The 27,404-nt window shown below is 35.9% G+C and overlaps 1 protein-coding gene and 1 pseudogene across 4 annotated transcripts in view; one reads left to right on the top strand and one right to left on the bottom strand.

Annotated features, from left to right (window-relative positions):
* Positions 1-276: 276 nt before the first annotated feature.
* Positions 277-27,404, bottom strand: part of RAB28 (RAB28, member RAS oncogene family) — a 126,962-nt gene continuing 99,834 nt past the window's right edge. Inside the window, exons 5-8 of one of the 3 annotated variants that reach the window (XM_017892785.1) lie at positions 14,246-14,349; positions 9,319-9,396; positions 2,443-2,537; positions 277-1,212 (exon numbers count right to left, since the gene is read on the bottom strand). In XM_017892785.1, coding sequence (XP_017748274.1) covers positions 2,448-2,537; positions 9,319-9,396; positions 14,246-14,349 — 272 coding nt within the window. In that variant the 3' untranslated portion in view covers positions 277-1,212; positions 2,443-2,447. The other 2 variants (XM_017892784.1, XM_017892786.1) reach the window with 2 other exon arrangements.
* LOC108542690 (proteasome subunit alpha type-1 pseudogene) lies at positions 22,433-23,322 on the top strand (annotated as a pseudogene). The gene has a single exon (XR_001889346.1). The product of XR_001889346.1 is annotated as a proteasome subunit alpha type-1 pseudogene (transcript).

Here is a 27,404-nt window from a genome sequence, read left to right on the forward strand (position 1 = left end):
CAAATAGGAATGAGTCCATAGCTGTGTTTGCAGACGAGTGATGATGGTACAGTGGAGTGGCATGAGAAAAGGTAGAAAGGTGGGAGGCAGCTGATGTGAAGTCCCTGAAATGCCAGGCTATGGAGTATGGATTTTAATTGGTCCAACAAAATAACCTAACAATTCTAAGTGACTGACTATACATTAAACTTCGCAGAATCACTAATTTTGTATCCAAATACACACTGCCTTTCTGTAACAAAAAGGAAGACGTTTGAAAGAAAATTGCCAAAAGAAGTAATTTAAATAAATTTATTCGTGAAAGAAAAACATCTGAACATCAGGTACAGTCTGATCCACAATGTCATAACTCATTTGCGGGAGTACTCTTATGCAGTTTGCAAGAGAAATTCCATGTGTAGCATCAGCTGAACATTTATCAAAATTCAGAAAGCCTTCAAACCTGAGTATTACACAATACATAATGACAATGATACAGTAATAAAAATACAATATCAAATACTCACTACTTTGTGAGTTACAAACTACAATATAAACAATTTAGGCCCTTTTTTAAAAACTGAAAAAATATTTCTATTACAGCCTTATTTCAAGCATTTTCAGTTAGATACAGCTTTATATACTTTTAGTCACAATAGATAGCTAAAGAATGTCTTCATAAGTATCTGGAGGTAAAATATATTACTTGCTTAATGTTTGCACTCTGAAGTATACTTTGACACATACAGGTTCCGATAAGAGAATGAAATTGCTGTGGCAAAATCCTGGCTGATGATCAAGACTTGGATACTTTTCATATTAAGTTAAAAAATTTTACATCACTGAAAAAAGAAGCAAGGACATACAAAGAAGCAACATCATTCTTTTGCAACGAAGCAGTCTAATTCCAGGGAATGGGTTTTCCATTTTGAATTCAAAGTGTGTGGTCCCAAAGTTGAATTCTTGCAAATCCAAGGAGCTGCCTGCCACTGTGAGGCAACAGCAATGATGAAGCAAGTTGGGAGGAAAGTGTTAACTGAACTACCGAGATGGTCACTGATAAAACAAGTTCCTAGAAGTCCTCAGGCCCACCCAGAGGAGAAGGGCAGCCAGAACTATCAACACAAAAGAAAAATGCGCTCACTGAACTGCACACATAGAGCTTCTAGGAGGGTTAACAGTTCTTGACATAGGTTCCTGGTTGTAGTTTACAATATCTGCCTTCACCACCCTCTGTCATAAAAGAAAACAGAGTTATTATCAGGACATCAGAACATTTAGAAAGAGCTCCTTAAAGTATATTTTTATTTTCTGAACTCTGCTGAGCTTCTGATGATGGACACCACAAATGAAGCAGGAGTTGATATTAAAAGAATAAGCCAGACAAACCAATTAAAGTGTTTTTTGTTTTTTTTGTTTTCAAGAAGAGAATGGCAACTCAGCTATGGAGTTGTCCCTGGTTTTATGACATTTAACTTGAGGCTATCATAAGTCTAATGAAAAGTTGACAAATCAATAAGGAAAATTAAACCCTGATAATAATTTAGAGCAAAATAATTTAAATGAATCATTCACATATATTTTAAATCATAGAAAAGAACTCATCATTTCAAAGTAAAAAATAACATTATTGATTAATATTTCCATAAGCCAATTATATTTAGCGATAACCGTTTTTCATTGAGATGTTTACAAGTTTTGAGTTTTAAGAAGACATTTAATGTTAAACGAGGATTCAGTTATATAAAGGCAGAAATATTCTGAGCAACCCATTTTTAAATCTTTTCCAATTATAAACTTTCTCCAAAATCCCTAATTTATTTCCAATATGGGCTACGACTATGGTTATGAATACAATAACAAAATACAGTATAATTAAAAATTTAGAAAATTACTTCATATTCGTTTGTAAAATAATTTAAACCAAAAGATACTTTTAACTCTTCCCTCCTTCCCTCTAACACACACTTCAAGGAATATCTAAAATGATACATTTAGCAATATGCTTAATATTCATCTCTAATACTTTAAAACAAATCCTTTACTGTTTTCAACTCTACAAAGTCTGCACACACAAGCAGACAAAGAAGGGCAATTCAAGGCAAATTTTAAAAATACTCTTTCACTTACCAAGCTATTTCAGGAAAAATGGTAAGGAATGAATAATGAAATAACTGCCTCAATTCTCCACTTCACTGCACATGTAATAAACACAACCATAAAGACAAATATGTTTAAAAGTAACTGAAATGTTATTTTAATTTGTTCCCAATTTCTTAATTCATGTCGCCTGGCAGAGGACCAATTTTTTAGTTCTAAATCAAGACTTGGACGTGATATTAATTTCCAATAATGTACAATAATCATCTGAACTTCCCTATTCATAAGGAATAAAGAACAAGATAGCATTCACTGTTTTTCCCTTCCCACCTCCCCAAACTGTAATAATTTATCCCTTAATACCTGCACTACTGTACTGAACAGATTCTACTCTGAGCAGAGCTGGTATGTTGATTATCTTCTTCCGGGTACTTCACTATTTCTGCCCTGACAATATGCTGTCAATTCCATACAACATAAATGAGACAAAGAATAAATAATTAAAAAAAAAAAAAAGACAAAATGCATAGTATGTTCAATGACTGAATATAGAAAGAAACACCAAAGCAGAAACATAAAATTAACATATAAATGTAAACATGTCACACACACACACACACACAAACAGCAGAATGTACACATACAAAAGGAAAGAAAAGGAAAGGAACAAAGGCCCAAGAAACATTATTCTTTGTAATTCTATTTGATTACTGAAATAGATATGACCACTGAACTTCCCAAACTGTAAGTTCCATTTTTGATAACACAATCATATATAACATATATAATGCCCAGAATTTCAGACGACTATGAAGAATTATGAGGTTTTTCTATGTTAAAGTGCAATAAAAGGATTAATTCAATTTCCATTAACAAGATTTACTGAAGATATACTATGTGCCAGTCACTCTATACTGCGAATGTATGGGCGACTTACACAGAATCTATTCACAAGTTGCTGAGGACCCAATGGAAAGAGAAACACATATACAACTAATTGCCATACAAGTTAAACACTTAACTAGTGGACTTATAACATGCTGTGGGAACACAGAGGAAGGAGTAATTAATTATCTTTGAATGTGAGGAGAGGAATGAAGACATCAGAGCTGAAGCCATATGCCATTTACAATTTTTATATGTAATACTATTTATTACTTGTCCAAGACTTCCTTGTGATGCTCACTCCCCCATTCCTCCCAATCCTAACCTCCATACTTCCAAATTCCATACAGAAACAAACAAATTCAAAATGCAGTTGTAGGTCACGTAAAAAAAATTCACAAGGTACAATATTTAAGTACAACAACTGCTGCTTTCAAATATCTAAGAGTTTTACTAAATAAGAAACGATTTGTTTTTACCTTGTTATATTCGTAACTGCTATTACCCTTAGGATAAAAAGACCACATGTGACAAATATGTATGACAGAGATAACATGCTACCCAAATATTTTAGATTTAAAACTATCCTCGCTATCCATGTGATTACAAATATCTTATTTCAGGACACTCATCCTTCATAATAGCATCTATTAATTTACTAAGATAGACAGAAAGGCATCTTAATATGAGCTGCTATCTGTGATTACATTTATAAATAAAGATTCTACAAACAATTGAGAGTAAATGAATAGGATGCTGAGGCATACGAACATATTAGCCTTGGGTGGCTTCTGCTTAAGTTCTCTAGCAATAAGCAGCATTAACTTTTGGACAAGACTCATGATTTACTAGGCACTCCACCTGATGCTATCAACACAAGCATTACCAACTGCCAAATGAGGTATGAGTGGGGGGTACATCAGTGAAATATTGTATACCATTATCTAACCTCCCCAAACCTAATTGTTTCATGCCAAACTATGGGTTACAATGAAGAGATGGGATTTTCATAATCAGTAAGCAACTCGTTAATCCAACAAAATGTTGGTTTAAGTCTTATCCTAGAAACACAACCAGGTTACTGTCCTGTGCTCGAGACATTTTGGTCCAAGAACTGACTAACGTAAATGACTTGGATTTCATTATTAATTTTCATCAAATTAATGAAGAATTAACAAGACAGCATCACTCTCAGGGGCTTTGACTCTTTGACATAAAGCTTTGTAAAGTGTTTCCGAACTGTAACCCATAACCAAGGCTCTGCAGATTCCAAATTTCACTTTCTATGATTAGAAAAACATAATTTCCATGTCATAAACTTCACGGTAGGTGGTTTCACTGTAGTCAGCTTATTTAAAACCCATTTATTGGTGTTTTTAGAGAAAATGTTACCTACAAAATACCAACCTTTATTTTTAGAGCCACAAAGTACATTCAATTATTCTCTGCTATTAGTTGATGAAATGAAAATAATGAAGTGGCCCTAAGAGGAAAAGAGTTATATGAGTGAACACAAGCTTAACCCTGATATTTTCAAAGAGCATTTGCCAAGTGGATACTGGAAATGGAAGCAGTAGCAATGGAGGGCATAAGCAAGAAAGCAACCTATGGGTTGGGGCACAAGGTGTAAGGAGTATAGATGGACTCTCGGAGAGATACTAAAGATAAATTTGGTCAACTGTGCAATTGCACCATACTCCAGATAATAGGAACGTATTTACCACTGCAAAGGCCATAGTTTGTCATGCCCAGGATATGGAGTAAATACACCCTGAGGGCTAAAACATTTGTCACTATCATTCATTCAAAGCCAACCACTATCCCAGATATTGCAGACATTTAGGTAAATAATGCACAATCTCTGTTTCTTGAGATAATAAGAGTCTAGCATATAAAACAAATTTTAAACTATTACAGAATATTCTGACTGGTATACATTCAAAGTGTAATGAGATTACAGAATACAATTTAAAGCATGGATATAGGATACAACATGTTAAAAAGCATACCTACATGATCTCTAAAGTCCCATCTGGTTTTGAAATTTTACTTAAAAAATTAATATAAAAGGTGAACAGGAAAGAGAAAAAATAGTATGTGATATGAAAATCCATTAAGCAACGTTCAATATCTGAGGGTTAGAGTAGTATGTACAAAGTGAGAAAATGTGCTCCTCAAGAAAACAAGTGGTCTTTAGGATAAGAAAGAAATCCCAGGATAGTCTTCATAAACATACTGGAGAAAATAATCATAAAAAATTAACACATGGGTAAGAAGAATCTGAGGACGATCAATACTCAGGTAAAGCTAAAAAGCAGAAAGGACCAATGGTTAAAGGGGTACTGTACAATAATCTGCCAATTAAGATAATTAAAATCTTGAGCATGTCTATTACATGCCAAGCCCTACGTGAGATACTTTCAGATACAGTCTGAAAATAGTTTGAGGGGACAATAAGGAATATATATTTTTAGCAAGTTTAATGAATATCTCAGATATGATAGAAAATTTTTGGTATTTTAAAACTAATACATACCTAGTTCAAATCAAGCAGAAATTCATAGTTTATTAATTGGCAAGTAAAAATGTTGAGGCTTAAAAACATATTAAGAACTCTTAACACCAAGTAGATATGGCAAAACTTCCTTGCAATTCAGTCTGAAGGACATAAGACAGGACTAAAAGGACTATGCTTTTTCTTTATCAATTATCTAATGCATTCTTAAAGAGCTGATGGCTGGATTTCCTAAACAACAGCAATTGTAAATTTATTTTTTCTCCTAAAGGTCTACGCAGTTTGCAAATAAAAAATCTGAACAACCTGGGAAACTATAACACTTGTTAACAACAGTATCAATTCTTACAATATCTTAGAGGATAATGGTTGGTCGGGGAGAAAGGGGAAGACTACATAAATGATGCAAATGAAACTATTAACCAAATTGGGAATTGTGAAAAAGGGATCTATAGTGTTGTTTAAATGTTTGGCTGCCGCACTTATTCTGGGAGCTCCTTGAGGATAGGGACTTTCTCTTATTCATTTCTGTATCCCCAGATTCTACTGTGGTCCCTGGCATTACACAGACCCTCAAAATATGTTTACTGTGTTAATAAATTGCATCCATTTTCTTTTCTCTCTCTTCCTCTTCCTTGCAAAGCTTACAAAGTGTGTTAACTCATTTTATATAACTCCCAAATAAGAGCAATCTAGGTTAGAAATAAACTAGCAGAATCTCTTTAAATAATCAGTGAATGGAACTAGGACTAAAATCTCATTGTAAATACTGATGTCGCAAAGTAAATTATTATAGTAGAGCATCAATATCAATGTGACTGGCCGGGCGCGGTGGCTCAAACCTGTAATCCCAGCACTTTGGGAGGCCGAGACGGGCGGATCACAAGGTCAGGAGATCGAGACCATCCTGGCTAACACGGCGAAACCCCGTCTCTACTAAAAAATACAAAAAACTAGCCGGGCGAGGTGGCGGGCGCTTGTAGTCCCAGCTACTTGGGAGGCTGAGGCAGGAGAATGGCGTAAACCCGGGAGGCGGAGCTTGCAGTGAGCTGAGATCCGGCCACTGCACTCCAGCCTGGGCGACAGAGCAAGACTCCGTCTCAAAAAAAAAAAAAAATCAATGTGACTGGTGAGTCTGCCATTTAACTCCTTCTCTATAGAATAATATAAAGTACTTTCAAACATTCCCTTGAATCCCCCCAGTAATCTTTCAAATGTCACAAAAACCACATGCAGTGTGTATGTGTGTGTACATGTATGTATGTATGTGTGTGTATATATGTGTGTATATATGTGTGTGTGTGTATATATAATCTGCACTTCCTAGTCTTTTAGATGAACTTGCAAAAATGTTTCCACTGAGAAATATGAATTGTAAAATCAACAATTTAATTGGCAAAAACACCAAATTCATCAGGATCAAGAAAGACTAATGAGGCTTCTTGCTATATACAAAGAATTTTGACAAACATATAGAAGAGTGCTGCAGTAACTTGAATTCCCCTTCAAATGAATGCATTAAGAGTAAATGCCACCAACAAACTGAAGATAGAATTAAATCTCAAAGCATAATAAACAAGGTGGATGTGCAGGGAGGGTAGAGAATTATGTAATTAACACATCTAATATCTCTTTATTTAAAATATGCCAGGATATTAAGCCCATATCCAAAGTCAAAAGAGTAACTCTGTTGATCTTGCAACACGAGGGAGCTAATGTTAATAAAGCTTTCCCCAAATTTTGCCTCCAGTTGTTTCATCTCTCCAGAGGTCTCCTTGTATCTGATCACTGCTGCACAGCTCAGGCAGTACAAGGAATTCTTCCTCAGTGCGGCCCTCTCACCTGTGAAGCACCAGCCCACCATTCCCTCTTTCAGAAAGACCACAATCATCGGTTTCCCTTGTCTTCATTCCTCCAAGCAAGAAACCTCAGGGTTATTATCTTGGACTTCTATTCTCTCTTATCCAATAATTTCACAAGTCCTATCAGTTCCCTCTTTCCCTTCTACCTTGACTTTGGCCATTTTCACATGGTAGCAGTAACTCAGTCTCCTTACTTCAATCTCCCTCCTATCCAATGACATACAAAAATATCCCATTAGATTAATTCTATCTAAAAACTGCTTTCATTTACTGCCCTACCTCAAAATGATTATAGGTCAAATAAAATTAATCAACTTGGCATTCATAAATCCCCAAAATCTGTTCTCAAACTCTTTATACTCTGACACAAATGGTCATTTATTTTAACCAAACTGCTCTTCTGTTTCTAAAGTACAACCTAAGCTTTTCTACCCAGGTATATTGATACTAGTTCCTCTTTCAGCCATTTTCTCCCTTCCCACTCCAAACTGCCCAGTACACCTTCCCCCAGTATGGCAGAGTGGAAACACCAAGGGCACTGGTGTCAGAGAGACCTGGGTGCAAATTCTGGCTCCACCACTGCCCAACTAAGGGTTAGTGATCAAGTCACTGAATCTCTCCATAGTCTCAGCTTCCTGATCATAAAATGATAAAATTTTACCTGATCCAGGGAGTTATGAGGATTAACTGAGATAACACAGTCCCCCTGGCACATAACCTATTAATTTTCTTTACTGAAAGCAGGGACATTTTAAAGTCTTTTAATTCTTTTTTACACCCACCACTATACTGAGTATACAACATATGATGAATAAATCACTTATGATAATCACAGACTGTCTAATTAAGCAGAGACAAACATTATTTAGACAGAGAAGCTAAAAAGCAAAGGAATTACTTGACCTCTGGGATCCAAGGTCTGTGTGATCAAGCAAATCATGATGACTTCTCTTTCTTATATTCTCCTAGATCCAAACCAAGTAACCACTTTTTATGTGTCTGGGAGCTACTTAAACATCACAAAGTATCTTAGCACTGTATCTGGCCATACCAAGTGCTAAATAAAACAAATGTCTTTGAATGATGGGAATTAAAATTAGCAAATGTTTAGCGTTTCAAATATTTTAATCAAGTCCTAGAAGCAGCCACATCAGTATAACAATTTCAAATATTTGCTTCAATCATTTTAAAACACACACACACACACACACACACACACAGAGAGAGAGAGAGAGAGAGAGAGATCATGAGAAAAAGATACAGAACTAACTCTAAAAGAATTAAAGAAAAAGTTAAGGATGGGAAAAGATAATTAGACTTTTTTAGTTGCACAGGGTGCGAATGGGGTGGAAGAAATTGAGGAAAAATGTAACTAGTTTGTTACTTCTAACCAAACCACTTCTGAAGCGTACCTTTTAGGCTCTTGCTCTGATTTTCATTCTATCAGACATATGAATTAGTGGGAAATTATAGTGGTACTTTAAAGTTCTTGGCTACTGATATGCATGTTTTTTTCTTAGTCTAACAGAACTATCTAGGAATAGTGAAAAAACTTAGAAATCCTTACTAATTAATAACACTACTAAACTGACAACAAAATAACATCAAAAACTAGTATCATTACAGTCAAGGATGTTTTAAAATTGAATAGACGCTCCAAAAGGATTTAAATAAAGAAGTACCAAACAATGTGGTCAGCACCTAAATTCATTAGTTAACCACTAATAAATTTTTTTTTATACCAGTATCTTTTTCCCAACAAAAAAGACAAAATGAGGTTTCAAGGGTATCATAATTTGGCAAAAAGTTAACATTCTCCATCTTCTGCAATAAACACTGATTCATACATACAATCTATTCCCAAAGCTTTTAGAGACAGGTACACAGAAGGCATAAATGTGTAAGAACTTATGGGTGAAAATTAATGCCTTGTAAGAAATTCATTAATTTTTTAAATATAAAGTTCAAGGTAATCACCTGTGACTGTTCTATTTCCGCTTTGTTTAATTTGATCCCAAGGATTTCAGCAGCAACTTTCTGAAAGCACAGGAAGACCTACATAACAAAAATGGGTTTAAATGATATAAAAGAGTCATGCTTAAGTTATCTTCAAATAAACAGAATTTTCTTAAAATGATAAACAGCAATAATTGCAAAATGTGATATAGCAGGTGATTCCAAAATACCTTTGTCAAATGTAGCAACATTTTAAATATAATAATTTTAAATTATTAAGCCATAATTTAAAACTCCATGCAATTCAATGAATTTTCTCTAAACACACACATTAAAGATTTAACATGATGATTACAGCTACCACTTTAAAAAACAACAACAAAACAATCTTACTAGTATAAAAACTCCCATAATTACTGAATAAAAATAATCTATACTTTACCACCCCACTTTTCACTGCCAATTTTATCTTGGTCCTTTTAGCCGCCTGTGGCCTATCTTAAAAGGTCTTACTTTCAAACACTTTAATACTCTCTGTGCCTTTCACATCATTCCAACAAATTCTCCATGTATCTTGAGTAAAGTAACTTGGTACTATTTACCATATTTTATCAGTTCAAAGGAAAAATATATGCCATTACGATTAAACAAAAACAGACAAATATTTTTCTATAAATAGCCTTTCCACACATAGTTAGCTTATGTCAGGTCCACTATAATTACTAGAGTTCCAATACTGACATTTAGTGTAGTATAACTATCTTTTCTTCATAAATGTCCTACCATATTCTTATCCCTACTCATCACATGCTTACAGAATATTTATCAAAACTTTGTTAATTTTTATTTCTAACAAAAAATGGACACATATTTCTGATAGCCTTATGCCGTTTGTACCCTAAGAAGCACAATATATTTTAGTTCATTGATAGTCAATGTTCAAGGAACAATAGGAAAAGTACTGTGGTGGAGTGGAGAGAAAGAGTGGTTCTAAAAGAAGATGAGCAAAGAGGTGAAGGGCCTGCAAAGCATGTAGAATCTGGTAGGCTACTGGAAGGACTTTGACGTTTATTCCAAATGAAATGGAAGGCGTGGGAGGGTGGCCCAATGTGACTTTTATTTTAACAGCATTAGTCTGGTTGTTTGTATTAACATTCACTATAGGAGACCAAGTGTACAAAAAGAGAATCAGCAAAGAAACTAATGTAAAAGATTATGGAGGCTGAACCAAAGTGGTAGGAGTGGACACAGTAAGAAACAGCCACCAGGTTCTGGATATATTTTCAAAGTACAGCCAATGGGATTTGGTGACAGATGTGGGGTATGAGAGAAAAAGAGGAGTCAAGAAAGGCTCCAAAATTTTTTTGGCCTGAGCAACTGGTAGATCTGCTATTTATTAAAGTGAGGAAGACTGTGAGAGATTTGAGGAGGGAATATCAAGAGCTCAGTTCTAAACATGTTAAATTGGACAGTCTATTATCTAAGTGGAGATGCTGCACAGGCAGTTGGATATAAGAGTCTAGAGTTCAGGGGAAAAGTATGAGCAAAGCCACAAGACTAAATAAAGCCATTATGGGAATACGTGTAGAAAAAGAGATATCAAAGAACTGAACCTTAGTTGGTTGGAGAGGTAAGAAAATCAGTCAAGGGGACTGACAGAGTAGTTAGTGAAGTAGAAAAAAAATAAACAAAAAACAGGAGGCATTGTATCCTGGAAGCTAAGTGCAGAGAGTATTTCAAAGAGGAGAGAGTGATCAGCAATTATTTATGTTGCTACTTAGTCAAGTAAGATGAGGGCTGAGTACTGATCATTGGATTCAGCAAAAAGGAGGCCATTGATGACCTGGATAATAGCAGTTTGGGTAAAATACTGAGGGCAAAAGTCTGCTGGAACTGGAAGAAAAATTGGGAAAAGAAGAACTAGAGACAACTTTTTCAAAACATATACTGGAAAGTGAAGGAAGGAAATGAGGCAACAGCTAGAGGAAAAAATGTGGCATCAAGAGCTTTCTTGTTTTTAAGATAAGTCATAATATTTTGTATGCTGAGAGAATAATCCAGTAGATGGAAAAAAAATAAAACATATGAAACAGAACTGCTAAAGCAACTCCTTGATTCAGCAAAGATAAATGGGACTAGTACACAATGGAGAAGTTGGCCCTAGCTAGAACAGATCCCATAGTAACCACAGAGAAGACAGAAGATATGAGAACAGATGGGGTACGTAGGATGGGGTTAGACCTGGTAGCATCAGTATGTAGAAGTTGTCTTCTATTTGTTTCAAATTTCTTACAAAATAGGAAACAAGGTCGTCAGCTGATAGAATAGAGGAGGACAGTTTGAACATTTGAAGAGAGAAGAGAAGCTATGAAATAGTCATTGGGCACAGTGGCTCACGCCTGTAATCCCAACACTTTGGGAAGCTGAGGCAGGTGGATCACGAGGTCAGGAGTTATAAGATCAGCCTGGCCAGGATGGTGAAACCCCATTTCTACTAAAAATACCAAAAATTAGCCAGGTGTGGTGGTGGGCACCTGTAATCCCAGCTACTTGGGAGGCTGAGGCAGAGAATTGGTTGAACCCAGGAGGCAGAGGCTGCAGTTAGCTGAGATTGCGCCACTGCACTCCAGCCCAGACGACAGAGTGATATTCTGTCTCAAAAAAAAAAAAAAAAAAAAGTCACCTAGCTGAGGGAAGAGGTGGTAGACTAGGGATATAGGGCATAATTACTGAGCAGCATTAAGGGCCCACTTGAGATTAGGGATTGTGAACTTAAAGTGAAACCTCCAGCATACCTCTGTGTTTTTCTCTGGTCATGTTCATGAGCACACCCATGAAAAAGCAGAGGCTTGGTTTAAACCAGAATTAAGGTTTAGCCAAGTGGGTCTGACAAAGCGAAAGCGGAAAAAGGGAACTGAGAGTATGTGCATGGCAATGATTTGGACTGGCCATGAGATTTAAGTTCAGAAGAGAGAAAAATGAAGACATGAAAGGAGGTTAAGATTTTGCAAAGGTGTTAGGATCAATGTCTTGTAGGTCTTGCTAGGGTTGAGAATGGTTGTATTAGGACATTCAAGGATGTGAAACAGAAGATGGTTGGTGGTTAGCGATTTGGATGCCTGATACTGAGGTAATAAAAGAGCCACAGTAATTTGTAATGACGTGATATGTGGTATGCGAGAGTGACTAAGGTGGAGTCAGGAAGAAACAAGGATACTGAAATCACTAAGAATTATGACATAGGTAATATCAGAGAAAGAATAGTAAGCCAGGAGCTCAACTCCTCAAACAACGAGAGGAAGTTACCTGGAGCTAGAGATGATTACAAGTCTTAAAGTAATTTCACAAGAACAAACCATTTCAAAGTATCACTTAAAAAAAAAATGAAGTTTTTTAATAGTGGTTCAATATAAGCACACAAAAAACACTAAGTGGCAAAAAAAATACTAAGTGGTTCAAAACAAGTTAAAATACTACAAGTTAAAATAATTCTGAAATGGCAAAAAGACCCCTGGGAAGATTAAGTGAGGGCAGAAGCCCAGTGAATCCATGGATGAATTTATCTACAATTACTGACATTTTTTTCAAAGGCATAGATGGGTGCATATGTGCCCATGTTCACATTGTCTGAGGGGAAAGGATTCCAGGAGTCCAAATTTTTTAATGAGTCTTATCAAAAGAAAGATTAAACCCCAGTCATATTATTTAATATTTATTTTAGGTATAAAACTATAAAGGATATTACAGAGAAAACATCAAAATATTAAACCACAGAAAATTTCAAACTTCTTTTAGTTGAAAATGTCAACTGGAAAATAGTCAAATGGGGTCAGTGAGGATTATCTGAAAAAATTGTGACACATGACTACTAGCACTAACATAAAAATGGTCATAGAAAATTTCTAATGCAATAGAAAATTATAACAAGTAAAAAGCAGAAAGTGAATAACTAATAAAACTTTTAAAATTTCAACCTCAATTATAATCAAAGAAATTCAAATTTAAATAGTGAAGTATCTTTTTTCTTTTGGGGGGACCTACCAATTTGACAAAGATTTTAAAATAAATACATAAATAAATCCTGAATGTTAAAAGGATGTAGTTATGGCAATCATACAATGCCGGTGATAGTATGAATTTAGTCTTTCTGGTGGTGATTTGGCAATGTTTCAATCCTCTCTCAAGGAATCTAACTGAAGAAAATAACCAAAACATCAAAAACTTATGGACAAAATTTTACATTAGAACATTATGTTCAAAACTTAACAACCTGTATGTTCCACAATAAGACTGAATAAATTTTTGAACATTTATTAAATGAATTATTCAATCTATTATTAAATGACATGGAAACAATAAAAATATTAAGTAAAAGTAAAATATAAAATTATTTCTATATTATAATCTTAATTTTTAAAAATAAATACAGGCTTGTGGTCAAGACTGTGAGTCCCAGAGTGTCACTATTTGCCTTTACAAATCCTCTCTCCTCCACTTATTAGCTGTGTAATCTGGACCCCATTACATAATTTCTCTAAGACTCCTCTATAAAATGGAGATAACCAGAGTAGTACAATATCTATAACAAAGTAAGCACTCAATGAATGCCATCTACTAGCCACAGGCAACAGTACTAGTGTGAGCATCAGGAAAAGAGACTAGATGGAATCATACGAGGTTATGAGTGGTTACCTCTAGATACTGACATTATGGGTGGTTTATATTCATTTTAATTCCCTTTTGGAAAATAACCATACAATTATGTTAAATAAATTATAAAAGTAATATAACCAGAATAAACATGTTATACCTAATCTAAGGAATTTCATGTTTTCAATAGGAATTAATTTGCTCCAAAGGTTAAATAATGGAAGTATACTTCCTAGGAATGTTAGTAAATAAAAGTAAAACATCACTTATAATATACAGTATTCATTATTTTACTTACAGAGTCTCCTGTCTTGGCTGAGACAAAGTGGCTACTAAAACCATTTTCCTGGCAAAACCGTAAGTGTTTTTCAGGTTTTATTGTTCTCATATGTTCCAAATCAACTAGAAAGGTGTTAAAGAGAGAAAACAATTCAATATTAGAGTCTATCAATACATTTTTAACATGTTTGACTTGGTTTCCAATATTATATTCCAGTTTAGACACTAGCTGTGTAACCTTGGACAATTTATTAAACCTCTTTATGACTGAGTTTTCACATCTGTAAACTGGGAATAATAAATATACCTATTTTGTATAGAGTTATTTGATAATTAATCTATGTATAATGCACAATGACCAGCAAATAAGTGCTAACACAAATGTGAGCTATCATTATTATTATCATCTGTATAAGTTCAGGCACACTGATGACGCGCAACAAAGATCCACTTAATAGAGTACATTTAAACATGGTGATTAGTTGAAGGCAAGTTGTACCTACCCAAGCATATTTGGCTTGAAACAGTTTAATTACTTTAATAATTAATAATTAGCTCTGTAATCTCTGTAAGTTTGAATGTTAGCACAAATATATAACTTTCTGCTTAAGAGATCAATATTACATTGGGTGTTTACATTAATTTATAGCCATAGTTTAATTTCACAAAGACGTAGTTCAGTTGTTTTCCATCTAGAGTATCCATTTTGAGAGTAAGGGGTAAGGATATATTTCCTTGAATAGTTGTAGGTGCTTTAAAGCAAAGCACAGCACTCATATGCAATACTGGTTTTATCCAGCACAGTCTATTTTTCCAAATGTGATCCTTTATTTAACAGTTTCTCTTTTTACAACACTACAGACCCTATAAGGGTGTTTATTCAATGCCGTCAAATTATAAGGCAAATATATTCACAGGATTTAAGGACAACTAGGCTCTTTGAGTCAATATAGGAAAAAAAAACTTAAACTGATTTCCTGAGGAAGGGACCCAACTGACTTGTAAAAACTTGTAAATTTGCAAATCTAGTAAGCCTACATAATAGTGCCAATTGATTATCAACTAAAAAATGCACTCATACTACATAAAAGACTTTATTTAAAATTATATTGAAAGTCTTTAGTTTGTAGGCTCAAGGGTTCTCTCTCTAGGAGATTTTTTTTTTTAATCTAATGGGGTATTCCTGAGCCCCATTTATATTGTTTACCTTGGAAAATGTGGAATTTTTTTTTTTTTTTTTTTTTTTTTTTTTTTTTGAGACGGAGTCTTGCACTGTCATCCTGGCTGGAGTGCAATGGCATGATCTCTGGCTCACTGCAACCTCTGCCTCCCAGGTTCAAAGCAATTCTTTGCCTTGCCCTTCCCGAGTAGCTGGGGATTACAGGCGCCGGACCACCACGCCCGCTAATTTTTGTATTTTTAGTAGAGATGGGGTTTCACCCTGTGTTGGCCACGGCTGGCTTCGATCCTGACCTCAAATGATCTGGCCCCACCTCGGCCTCCAAAGGCGCTAGAATTACAGGCATGAGACACCCCCGGCCTGGTTTTTGGTTTTTTGTTTGTCTTGTTTGTTTGTTTTTGTTTTCTGGCCACAGTGCTATTTCCTTAAACATCACTATCTTTATTTCAAGAACAGGCCAAGAATGTCCAGATACCCAAGGCTCAATTTTGTGCAGCTAAAACTACTAAGCTATTAGCAATGCATTTATATATCCAATTTATCATAATATTGAAACTAAAAACCTTTTCTAATTCAACGGAGTTAAGAGCAAATCTTGTCGCCAGGAAAAGTTTCCCATTGAAAGTCACCATCCATTGGACAATCACCATCCATTAAATAAATAAATAAAATAAATAAATAAATAAATAAATAATATAAAAGTTGTGTCACTTAAATGTGTGTGTACATTTGTTTTTTCTAATGGTTTATTGTTTTTTCTTTCTCTTTCTCTCTCCTTCCTTCCAAATCTCCATCTATCATTTACTACTCAAACAAAAGTTTTTTTCCTAACAAATATAACCATGGAAAGACTAGTACTACCATTGGTCAATTTAATTTAAAAAAAAGGATTTATTCAACAAACATTTATTGAGCATCTATCATATGCCAGGTATTGTGGTAGGTAGTGATATGGTTTGGCTGTGTCCCCACCCAAATCTCATCTTGGGTGGCTGTGTCTCCATCCAAATCTCATCTGGAAATGTAGCTCCCATAATCCTCACAGGTCATGGGAGGGATCTGGTGGGAGGTAACTGACTCATGGGGACGGCTTTTCCTGTGCTGTTCTCATGATAGTAAATAAGTTCTCATGAGATTTCAGGGTGGAAAGTAGTGCTCACAGCCACGCACCAGCCTGTCTGCTCCCTCGCCCCACTGAACCCCGCCAGCCCCACCAGCTCCAGAGCCCCATCCCTGCACCAACACTGCTGCAAGAGTAAAACTAGGAAGGGAGAACAATGAACCTCTCCTACCCTGAGAAGCCGCTCCCACCTGAGTGATCATGCACAGAGGCCAGACACAGACCTGCACCCGCCAGCACCAGACCCCCATGCTAACACCACCACCAGCATTACCGTGGACACAGTCGCCAGCAGCAGGAGCCCTGTGTCCCTCAAAGCAGTAATGCCTCTGCTGCCGCTGTGAATGCCTGCAGGGAGGCAAGCACCTGCTAGCACCCTCTTGCAGTTGATGAGTGTGTACCCCACCGTGCTGCTGCTGCTGCTGCTGCTGCTAACACATGCAAACAAGGACAAATCCCACTGCTGCTGCCTTATGAAACACTTTGGCTAGTACCACCCACTGAAGTGTAATGACCAGTGGTCCAGGAATATGTAGGTTGCACCAGCACAGTAGGTTCCTACCTTCGAGGAGTCAGAGAACAAAGTTGGGGCCAGATACTAGTCCCCCAGATTTACAGCATGAAGTCCAGTAGTTGGGAGCTGAGGTTTGGCCCCCTAAAATCTTCCAGAAATGAAGCCAGTTGACTGAACCCACCTTATACCACAATCAAACTCTCAATGTCAACAAATAGGATAAAAGAAAAAAAATCCAAAGATCAGCAATATCAAAGATTGAAGGAACATAAGCCCACAAAGATGAGAAAGAATAAGCACAAGAACTCTAACAACTCAAAAAGCCAGAGTACCTTCTTTCCTCAAAATGACAGCACTACTTCTCCTGCAAGGGTTCTGAACTGGACTGAGATGGCTGAAATTAAAGAAATAGAATTGAGAATATGGATAGAAACAAAGGTCATTGAGATGCAGGAGTATGTTGAAACCTAATCCAAGGAAGATCCAAATGATACAGGAGCTGAAAGACAAAATAGCCAGTACAGAAAAGAATGCAGCCGACCTGACAGAGCTGAAAACACACTACAATAATTTCATAATGCAATTGCAACTATTAATAGCAGAATAGATCAAGCTTGGGAAAGAATCCCAGAGCTTGGAGACTGGCTTTCTGAAGTAAGTCAGACAAGAATAAAGGAAAAAGAATGAAAAGGAATGAACAAAATCTCTGAGAAATATGAGATTAAGTAAAGAGAACAAATCCATTACTCATTGGTGTCCCTGAAACAGATGGGGAGACTGGCAGCAACCTGGAACACATATTTCAAGATATCATCCATGAGAATCTCCCCAACCTAGCTAGAGAGGCCAACATTCAAATTCAGGAAATGCAGAGAACCCCAGTAAGATACTTCACAAGAAGACCATCCCCAAGACACATAATCATCAGATCCTCCAAGGTTGAAATAAAAGGAAAAATGTTAAAGGCAGCTAGAGAGAAAGGTCAGGTCACATACAAAGGGAAGCCCATAAGACTAACAGGCCTCTTACCAGAAACCCTAAAGGCCAGAAGAGATTGGGGGTTAATATTCAATGTTCTTAAAGAAAAGAAATTCCAATCCAGAATTTCATATCTGGCCAAACTAAGCAAAAAAGAAATAAGATCCTTTTCAGACAAGCAAATGCTCAGGGAATTCTTAGCAGACCTGGTTTACAAGAGCTCTTAAAGGAGGCAGTGAATATGGAAAGGAAAGACCACTACCAACCACTACAAAAACACACTTAAGTACACAGACCAGTGATACTATAAAGCAACCACACAAAAAAGTGCATAATAACCAGCTAACCTCATGATGACATCCACACGTGAAAGAATACAAACAGACTCTTATCTTTCACCATAAGCAAAAATCAACTCAAAATGGAGTAAAGGCTTAAATTTAAGACCAGAAACTGTGAAACTCCTGGAAGAAAACAGGAGAAATGCTTACAGACATTGGTCTGGGCAAAGATTTTTATGGCTGAGACCTCAAAAGCACAGACAACAAATCCAAAAAGTAGACAAATAGAATTACATCAAACAAAAACCTTCTACACAGCAAAAGAAACAATCAACAGAGTGAAGAAATAACCTGCAGAATGGGAGAAAATATTTACAAACTATCACAAAATATTAATATCAAGAATACACAAAGAACTCAAAAAACCCTGCAAGACAACCTAGGCAAAACCATTCTGGACATAGGAATAGGCAGATATTTCAGGATGAGGATGCCAAAAGCAACTGCAACAAAAGCAAAAATTTACAAATGGGATCTAATTAAACTAAAGAACTTCACCATAGCAAAAGAAACTATCAACAGAGTAAACAGACAACCTACAAAATGGGAGAAAAGTTTGCAAACCATGCATCTGACAAAGATCTAATATCAAACATCTGTAAGGTATTTAAATAAATTTACAAGAAAAAAAACTAACTCAATTAAAAAGTGGGTAAAGGACCTGAACAGACACTTCTCAAAAGGAGACATACATGCACCCAACTAACATGAAAAAAAGCTCAACATCACTGATCATTAGAGAAATGCAAATCAATACCACGATGAGATAACATCACACACTAGTCAGAATGGAAAAACCCAAAAAATAATAGGTGCTGGCAAGATTGCAGACAAAAGGGAATGCTTACATACTGTTGGTGGAAGTATAAATTAGTTCAACCATTGTTGAAAATAGTGTGGTGATTCCTCGAATACTTCAAACAGAACTACCATTCAACACAGCAACCCCATTACTGGGTATATGCCCAAAGGAATATAAATCATTCTATCTTAAAGACACTTGCAAGTATATGTTCCTTGCAGCATTATTTAAAATAGCAAAGACATGGAGTCAACCTAAATGCCTGTCATTGATAGACTGTATAAAGAAAATACAGTAGATATCCACCACAAAATACTATACAGCCATAAAAAAGAAGGAGATCATGTCCTTTGTGGGAACATGGATGGAGCTGGAGACCATTATCCTTAGCAAACTAAAGCAAGTACAGAAAACCAAATATGACATGTTCTCACTGATAAGTAGGAGAAAAATGATGAGAACACATGGACACATAGAGGGGAACAATAGACACTGTGGCCTACAAGAGGATGGAGGGTGGGAGGGGACAGAGGATCAGGAAAAAGAACTAATAGGTACTAGTTGTAATACCTGGATGATGAAAAAATCTGTACTACAAACTCTCATGACACAAGTGTAACTATGTAACAAACCCGCATATGTATCCATGAACTTAAAAGTTAAAAGAAAATACAGGAAGTTATCATGATTAGCAAGACAATGAAAATCTAAGCATCATAATTGTCTCTATTATTCTGGTCATCTCACATGTAATCAAATAGTCATAAAATTACATTAAATTTAATTATAAATTGTGAGCCTATTTTACTTTTACTTATTAGGGAAAATATTAACAAAACTTGTATCATTGGGGAAATGTTATTTCTGTTGCCATTTAATGGCTCAAGTGATACATAGAAAATAGTACAAAAACAAAAAAAGATACCTCATTGTTAACACGTTTTGTTGGAAGATACAAGGAAAGCAATGCTGAAGTATGAGAAGTAATTATACAGTGTGGAGGTTTGCTACACATTTAGGTAAAAGTACAGATGGCTTGAACATGTCATCTTTTGGTATTTGCTAGATTCTTCTTCAACAATGAAATCTGAAGAAAATAGTTGTCTGTGAAGAATCAAAGAAAAAAAATGTATGTTTTCAACATGATTGCTTCTTCAATTTTAAAAAAAAAGCATTTGCATGGAGTGGACACTTTTGACTGGAATGAAAATACAATTCTGAAAAGATAGCACCACCACTTCTGAATGCCAGAAAGCATATGTGCTTCTAAAGACACTGTTTACTCAATGCAAAACTTGTTGTGGGATCTGCTCGTTTTTCCTCCCTGACTTTCCCCATGTCAAATTATAAACTTGATAACCCAAGAACTCCCAGTGTCAATTTTCACCCATCACTATCATTCAGTATTTTGTAAGATCTTTTAATAAATGTGGTGTTATTCTAACATCTCTGCTTTCAGACAGCAAGATTTACTTGGAGAGTTGGATACACCATAAAAGAAATGCTAATTAAGAGCAACATTTTATTGGTTAAAAATGTAGTCTTCCAAATAGAATAGAAAGCCCAGAAATACACCTCTATTACACGGCCAAATGATCTTCTATAAGGAGGCCAAGATAACTCAGTGGGGAAAAGGACAATCTCTTCAACAAATTATGTTGAGAAAACTGGATTTTCACATGTAAAAGAATGAAGTTGGACCTTTATCTTACACCACACATAAAAATTAACTCAAAATGAATTAAAGACCTTAACATAAAAAACAAAAACTGTAAAACTCCTGGAAGAAAACACAGGGAAAAAGCTTCAGGTCATTGAACTTGGTGGTGATTTCTTGGACATGACACCAAATGCAGAGAAACAAAAGAAAAAACAGACTAACAGGGCCACATCAAACTTAAAAACTTCCTGTATCAAAGCACATAATCAACAGAGTGAAGAGACAACCTACAAAATGGGAGAAGACATTTGCAAACCATGTATTTGACAAAAGGTTAATATGTAGAATATATAGAGAACACCTACAACTCAACAACAACAAAAAACACAATTTACAAACAAGCAAAAGGCTTGAATAGATATTTCTTCAAAGCTAATACATCATCAGAGAAATGCAAATCAAAACCAAAAAGAAATATCACTGCACCATTAAAGTGGCTAAATTTAAAAAAAACAAGGATGAAAAAGATGTGGAGAAATTGGAACACTACTGTTTGTTGGTAGGACTGCAAAGTGGTGCAACTGCTACAGAAAACTGTATGGGGTTTCTGAGAAAGTTAGACATAGAACTATTGTATGATCCAGTAATCCAACTTCTGGGTATATATCCCAAAGAATTGAATGCAGGGTCTTGAAGAGATATTTGCACACCCAAGTTTACAACAGCACTAGTCATAATAGCTAAGAGGTGGAAGTAATCCACATGTTCATTGATGAATGACTAGATAAACAAGATGCAGTGTATATATACAATGGAATATTATTCAGCCTTAAAAAGAAAGGAAATCTTGTCACATGCTACAACATGGATGAACCTTGAGCGCAATACATTAAGTGAAATAAGCAAGTCACCAAATGCAAATATCATATGATTCCACTCTTATGAGGTAACTAAAGTAGTCAGATTCAGAGACAGAAAGTAGAATGGTGGTTACCAGGGGATGTAGGGAGAGGAAAAAGGGAAGTTATTGTTTAATGGCTATAGAACTCCAGATTTGCAGATGAAAAAGTTTTGAAGATTTGTTTCACAACAATATGACCACATTAACACTACTGAATTGTACACTTAAAATGGTTAAGATGGTAAATTTTGTGGGTTTTTTAAACCACACTTTAAAAAATATAGCTTTCCAAAGCTACAGTTATTGACAATCCACTACTCTGAAATACTTTAATGGAAAATTTCAAATTTATAAAAAAGTAAATAGTATAATGACTCTTGAAGTACCCATCACTTAGCCTCAACAACTGTCAAGTCATGACCAATCCATTTCATCCATACCACCACTCTCAGATTTGAAGGGAAACTGAACACATATATCACTACACGCATAGCTATTTTAGTACCACATTCTGTTTTTATTTCATTGAGGTTTACAGCTTTGATTCAGAAGCAACAAATTAAAATTCTGAACCTACCTTCACATAAACAGATCCAAAGACAAAAACCACATGATTATCTCAACAGATGCAGAAAAGGCCTTTGACAAAATTCAACAGCCCTTCATGCTCTAAAAAAAAAAAAAAAAAAAAAAAAAAGCTGTAAACCTCAATTGCGGGGCTTACTGCTGATGTTAGACTGTTACGTAATTTTATGCGTCAGGAGTGTTTGGATTCCAGATTTGTATTTGATAGACCACTGCCTGTGTCTCGTCTTGTATCTCTAATTGGAAACAAGACCCAGATACAAACACAACGATATGGCCGGAGACCATATGGTGTTGGGTTGCTTATTGCCGGTTATGATGATATGGGCCCTCACATTTTCCAAACCTGTCCATCTGCTCACTATTTTGACTGCAGAGCCATGTCCATTGGAGCCCGTTCCCAATCAGCTCATACTTACTTGGAGAGACATATGTCTGAATTTATGGACTGCAATTTAAATGAACTAGTTAAACACGGTCTGTGTGCCTTAAGAGCGACACTTCCTGCAGAGCAGGACCTAACTACAAAGAATGTTTCCATTGGAATTATTGGTAAAGACTTGGAGTTTACAATCTATGATGATGATGATAATGTGTCTCTATTCCTCGAAGGTCTTGAAGAAAGGCCACAGAGAAAGGTACAGCCTGCTCAACCTGCTGATGAACCTGCAGAAAAGAATGATGAACCAATGGAACATTAAGTGATAAGCCAGTCTATATATGTATTATCAAATATGTAAGAATACAGGCACCACATACTGATGACAATAATCTATACTTTGAACAAAAGTTGCAGAGTGGTGGAATGCTATGTTTTAGGAATCAGTCCAGATGTGAGTTTTTTCCAAGCAACCTCACTGAAACCTATATAATGGAATACATTTTTCTTTGAGAGGGTCTGTATAATCATTTTCTAGAAAGTATGGGTATCTATACTAATGTTTTTATATGGAGAAAATAGGTGTCTTTGAGGTTTTAAAGACAACTGCGAAATAAAATTGTTTCACTGCCTGGTTAAAAAAAAAAAAAAACTCTCACTAAACTAGGTATTGATGGAACGTATCTCGAAATAATAAGAGCTATTTATGACAAACCCACAGCCAATATCATACTGAATGGGCAAAAACTGGAAGCATTCCCTTTGAAAACTAGCACAAGACAAGGATGCCCTCTCTCACCACTTCTATTCAAAATAGTGTTGGAAGTTCTGGCCAGAGCAATCAGACAAGAGAAAGAAATAAAGGGTATTCAATTAGGAAAAGAGGAAGTCAAATTGCCCCTGTTTGCAGATGACATGATTGTATATCTACAAAACCCCATCATCTCAGCCCAAAATCTGCTTAAGCTGATAAGCAACTTCAGCAAAGTCTCAGTATACAAAAATCAGTGTGCAAAAATCACAAGCATTCCTATACACCAGTAACAGACAAATAGAGTGCCAAATCATGAGTGAACTCCCATTCACAATTGATACAAAGAATAAAATGCCTAGGAATCCAACTTACAAGGGATGTGAAGGACCTCTTCAAGGAGAACTACAAACCACTGCTCAACAAAATAAAAGAGGACACAAACAAATGGAAGAACATTCCATGCTCATGGATAGGAAGAATCAATATCGTGAAAAATGGCCATACTGCCCAAGGTAATTTATAGATTCAATGCCCTCACCATCAAGCTACCAAGGACTTTCTTCACAGAATTGGAAAACACTACTTTAAAGTTCATATGAAATCAAAACCATCTGATCTTTGACATATCTGACGAAAACAAGAAATGGGGAAAGGATCCCCTATTTAATAAAATGGTGCTCGGAAAACTGGCTAGCCATATGTAGAAAGCTGAAATTGGATACCTCCCTTACACTTTATACAAAAATTAATTCAAGATAGATTAAAGACTTAAATATTAGACCTAAAACCATAAAACCCTAGAAGAAAACCTATGCAACACCATTCAGGACATAGGCATGGGCAAGGACTTCGTGACTAAAACACCAAAAGCAGTAGCAACAAAAGCCAAAATGGACAAATGGGATCTAATTAAAGAGCTTCTGCACAGCAAAAGAAACTATCATCAGAGTGAACAGGCAACCTACAGAATGGGAGAAAATTTTTGCAACCTACCCATTTGACAAAGGGCTAATATCCAGAATCTGCAAAGAACTTAAACAAATTTACGAGAAAAAAACAACCCCATCAAAAAGTGGGGAAAGGATATGAACAGACACCTCTCAAAAGAAGACATTTATGCAGCCAACAGACACATGAAAAAATGCTCATCATCACTGGTCATCAGAGAAATGCAAATCAAAACCACAATGAGATACCATCTCACGTCAGTTAGAATGGTGATCATTAAAAAGTCAGGAAACAACAGATGCTGGAAACGATGTGGAGAAATAGGAACACTTTTACGCTGTTGGTGGGAATGTAAATTAGTTCAATCATTGTGGAAGACAGTGTGGCAATTCCTCAAGGATCTAGAACTAGAATTACCATTTGACCCAGCCATCCCATTACTGGGTATATACCCGAAGGATTATAATCATGCCGCTATAAAGACATAGGCACACATATGTTTACTGTGGCACTATTCACAATAGCAAAGACTTGGAACCAACCCAAATGTTCATCAATGATAGATCAGATTAAGAAAATGTGGCACATATACAACATGGAACACTATGCAGCCATATAAAAGGATGAGTTCTTGTCCTTTGCAGGGACACGGACACCATCATTCTCAGCAAAGTATCACAAGGACAGAAAACGAAACAGCGCACGTTCTCACTCATAGGTGGGAACTGAACAATGAGAACACTTGGACACAGGGTGGGGAACATCACACACCGGGGCCTGTCAAGGGGTGGGAGCCTGGGGGAGGGAGAGCATTAGGAGAAATTCCTAACGTAAACGATGAGATGGGTTCAGCAAACCAACCTGGCACATGTATACCTATGTAACAAACCTACACGTTGTGCACATGTACCCTAGAACTTAAAGTATAATTTTTTAAAAAATTCTGAATCTAAAGCTGTCACTTTTATCCTTCATTTGTCCCTGCTGATTCTAGTGGAACACTAACTCTCTAAATGTATGCGATGGTTCAGAATTTATTCACTTGGAGAACTTCCAGGATAAAATGGCCTGTATATTAGGATATAGAGACAGATTTTGATGAGTAACAGAAAGTTTATTATATTAAATAGTAAACAATTCTGATTAAAATTACATCATATCAAATATCTTTATAAAGAAAATGTCCTAACAGTAAAATATTTTCATATCCCAAGAGATGATCTCTGTTATCCAGAGATGACAGATTATATACAAGAACTTGTCCTACACAAGAAATAACTTTTCTCGACTTTGCATTAAGGTAAATACAGAAGAAATTTGGGCTGAATACAGTTATAGTTCTTCAGTTATTTACAGATTCATCTGGAAAGAAAGTAGTGTATAGTGATAAAGAACGCACTCTCCAACAGTGTGCAAGGGTTCCCTTTCCTCCACATCCTGGCCAGCATTTGCAATCTCTTGTTAATAATAAGGTATTGTATTCTTGAAAGTTGCTAAGAGAATAGATTTTAAGTGTTCTCACCACAAAAAAATGGTAAGTATGTGAGGTAATACATATGTTAATTAGCTTGATTTAGCCATTATACAATGTATACATAGTTAAAAACATAATGTTGTAAACAATAAATATAGTAAGTTTCCTCATCTATAAAATGAGAATAATAATAGTACCTATCTCCTAAGGTTGCTACAATGGATAAGATGAATAAATACACAAAAGCAATGACTAGCATATAGCAAGACATTTTGTATGTGACTGGCATATACTCAATAAGTATTAGCTAGTGTCACTGTGGTTTTTCCAGGCATTCATTTACTCACCAACTACTTATGTAGTGCTAAATGCTGGGAAGGCTAAGAAGGACACAAATAAAAAGATGCTATATAATGAAATTCTGAAATCATGAGACTAATAAAGATCTGTATAAGACAATCTATAATAGGAATACAGAGATAGGAAACTTCTACAACTGCTTAGGGATGACAGGAGCCATGTCACAGAGAAAGTGATGCTTCAGTTACATACTGAAGGAGGAGAAAAAAATAGTCAGATAGCCTTAAGGATAGAGAGGATGTACATTCTTTACTTTTATTTATTTATTTATTTTTATTATTATACTTTAANGTCAGATAGCCTTAAGGATAGAGAGGATGTACATTCTTTACTTTTATTTATTTATTTATTTTTATTATTATACTTTAAGTTCTAGGGTACATGTGCATCATGTGCAGGTTTGTTACATATGTATACATGTGCCATGTTGGTGTGCTGCACCCATTAACTCATCATTTACATTAGGTATATCTCCTAATGCTGTCCCTCCCCGTTCCCCCTCCCCACGACAGGCCCCAGTGTGTGATGTTCCCCTTCCCAAGTCCAAGTGATCTCATTGTTCAATTCCCACCTACGAGTGAGAACATGCGGTGTTTGCTTTTCTGTTCTTGAGATAGTTTGCTGAGAATGATGGCTTCCAGCTGCATCCGTGTCCCTACAAAGGACATGAACTCATCCTTTTTTATGGCTGCATAGTATTCTATGGTGTATATATGCCACATTTTCTTAATCCAGTCTATCACTGATGGACATTTGGGTTGGTTCCAAGTCTTTGCTATTGTGAATAGTGCCGCAATAAACATACGTGTGCATGTATCTTTATAGCAGCATGATTTATAATCCGTTGGGTATATACCCAGAGCAGGAGAAAGAAATAAAGGGTATTCAATTTGGAAAAGAGGAAGTCAAATTGTCCCTGTTTGTAGATAACATGACTGTATATTTAGAAAACCCCATCATCCCAGCCCAAAATCTCCTTTTCAAAAGGAATATTTACAAAAGCGTGTGAAAGAACCTGGCTTCCAAGAGCTAGTGAAATCAGCAGGGCCTAGGCCTAAGGGTTTTGTATGTGTTAAAAAGTTTATGTGTGAATAGGTGATCATCTACACAGTTACTCACATACTCCAGCCTACCCAAGAAAAATATATATATAAGCACAGAAAGGGAATTCTTGCAGGTGAC

This window comes from Rhinopithecus bieti, unplaced genomic scaffold, assembly GCF_001698545.2.
Source record: "Rhinopithecus bieti isolate Rb0 unplaced genomic scaffold, ASM169854v2 scaffold_21626, whole genome shotgun sequence".
NCBI lineage: Eukaryota > Metazoa > Chordata > Mammalia > Primates > Cercopithecidae > Rhinopithecus > Rhinopithecus bieti.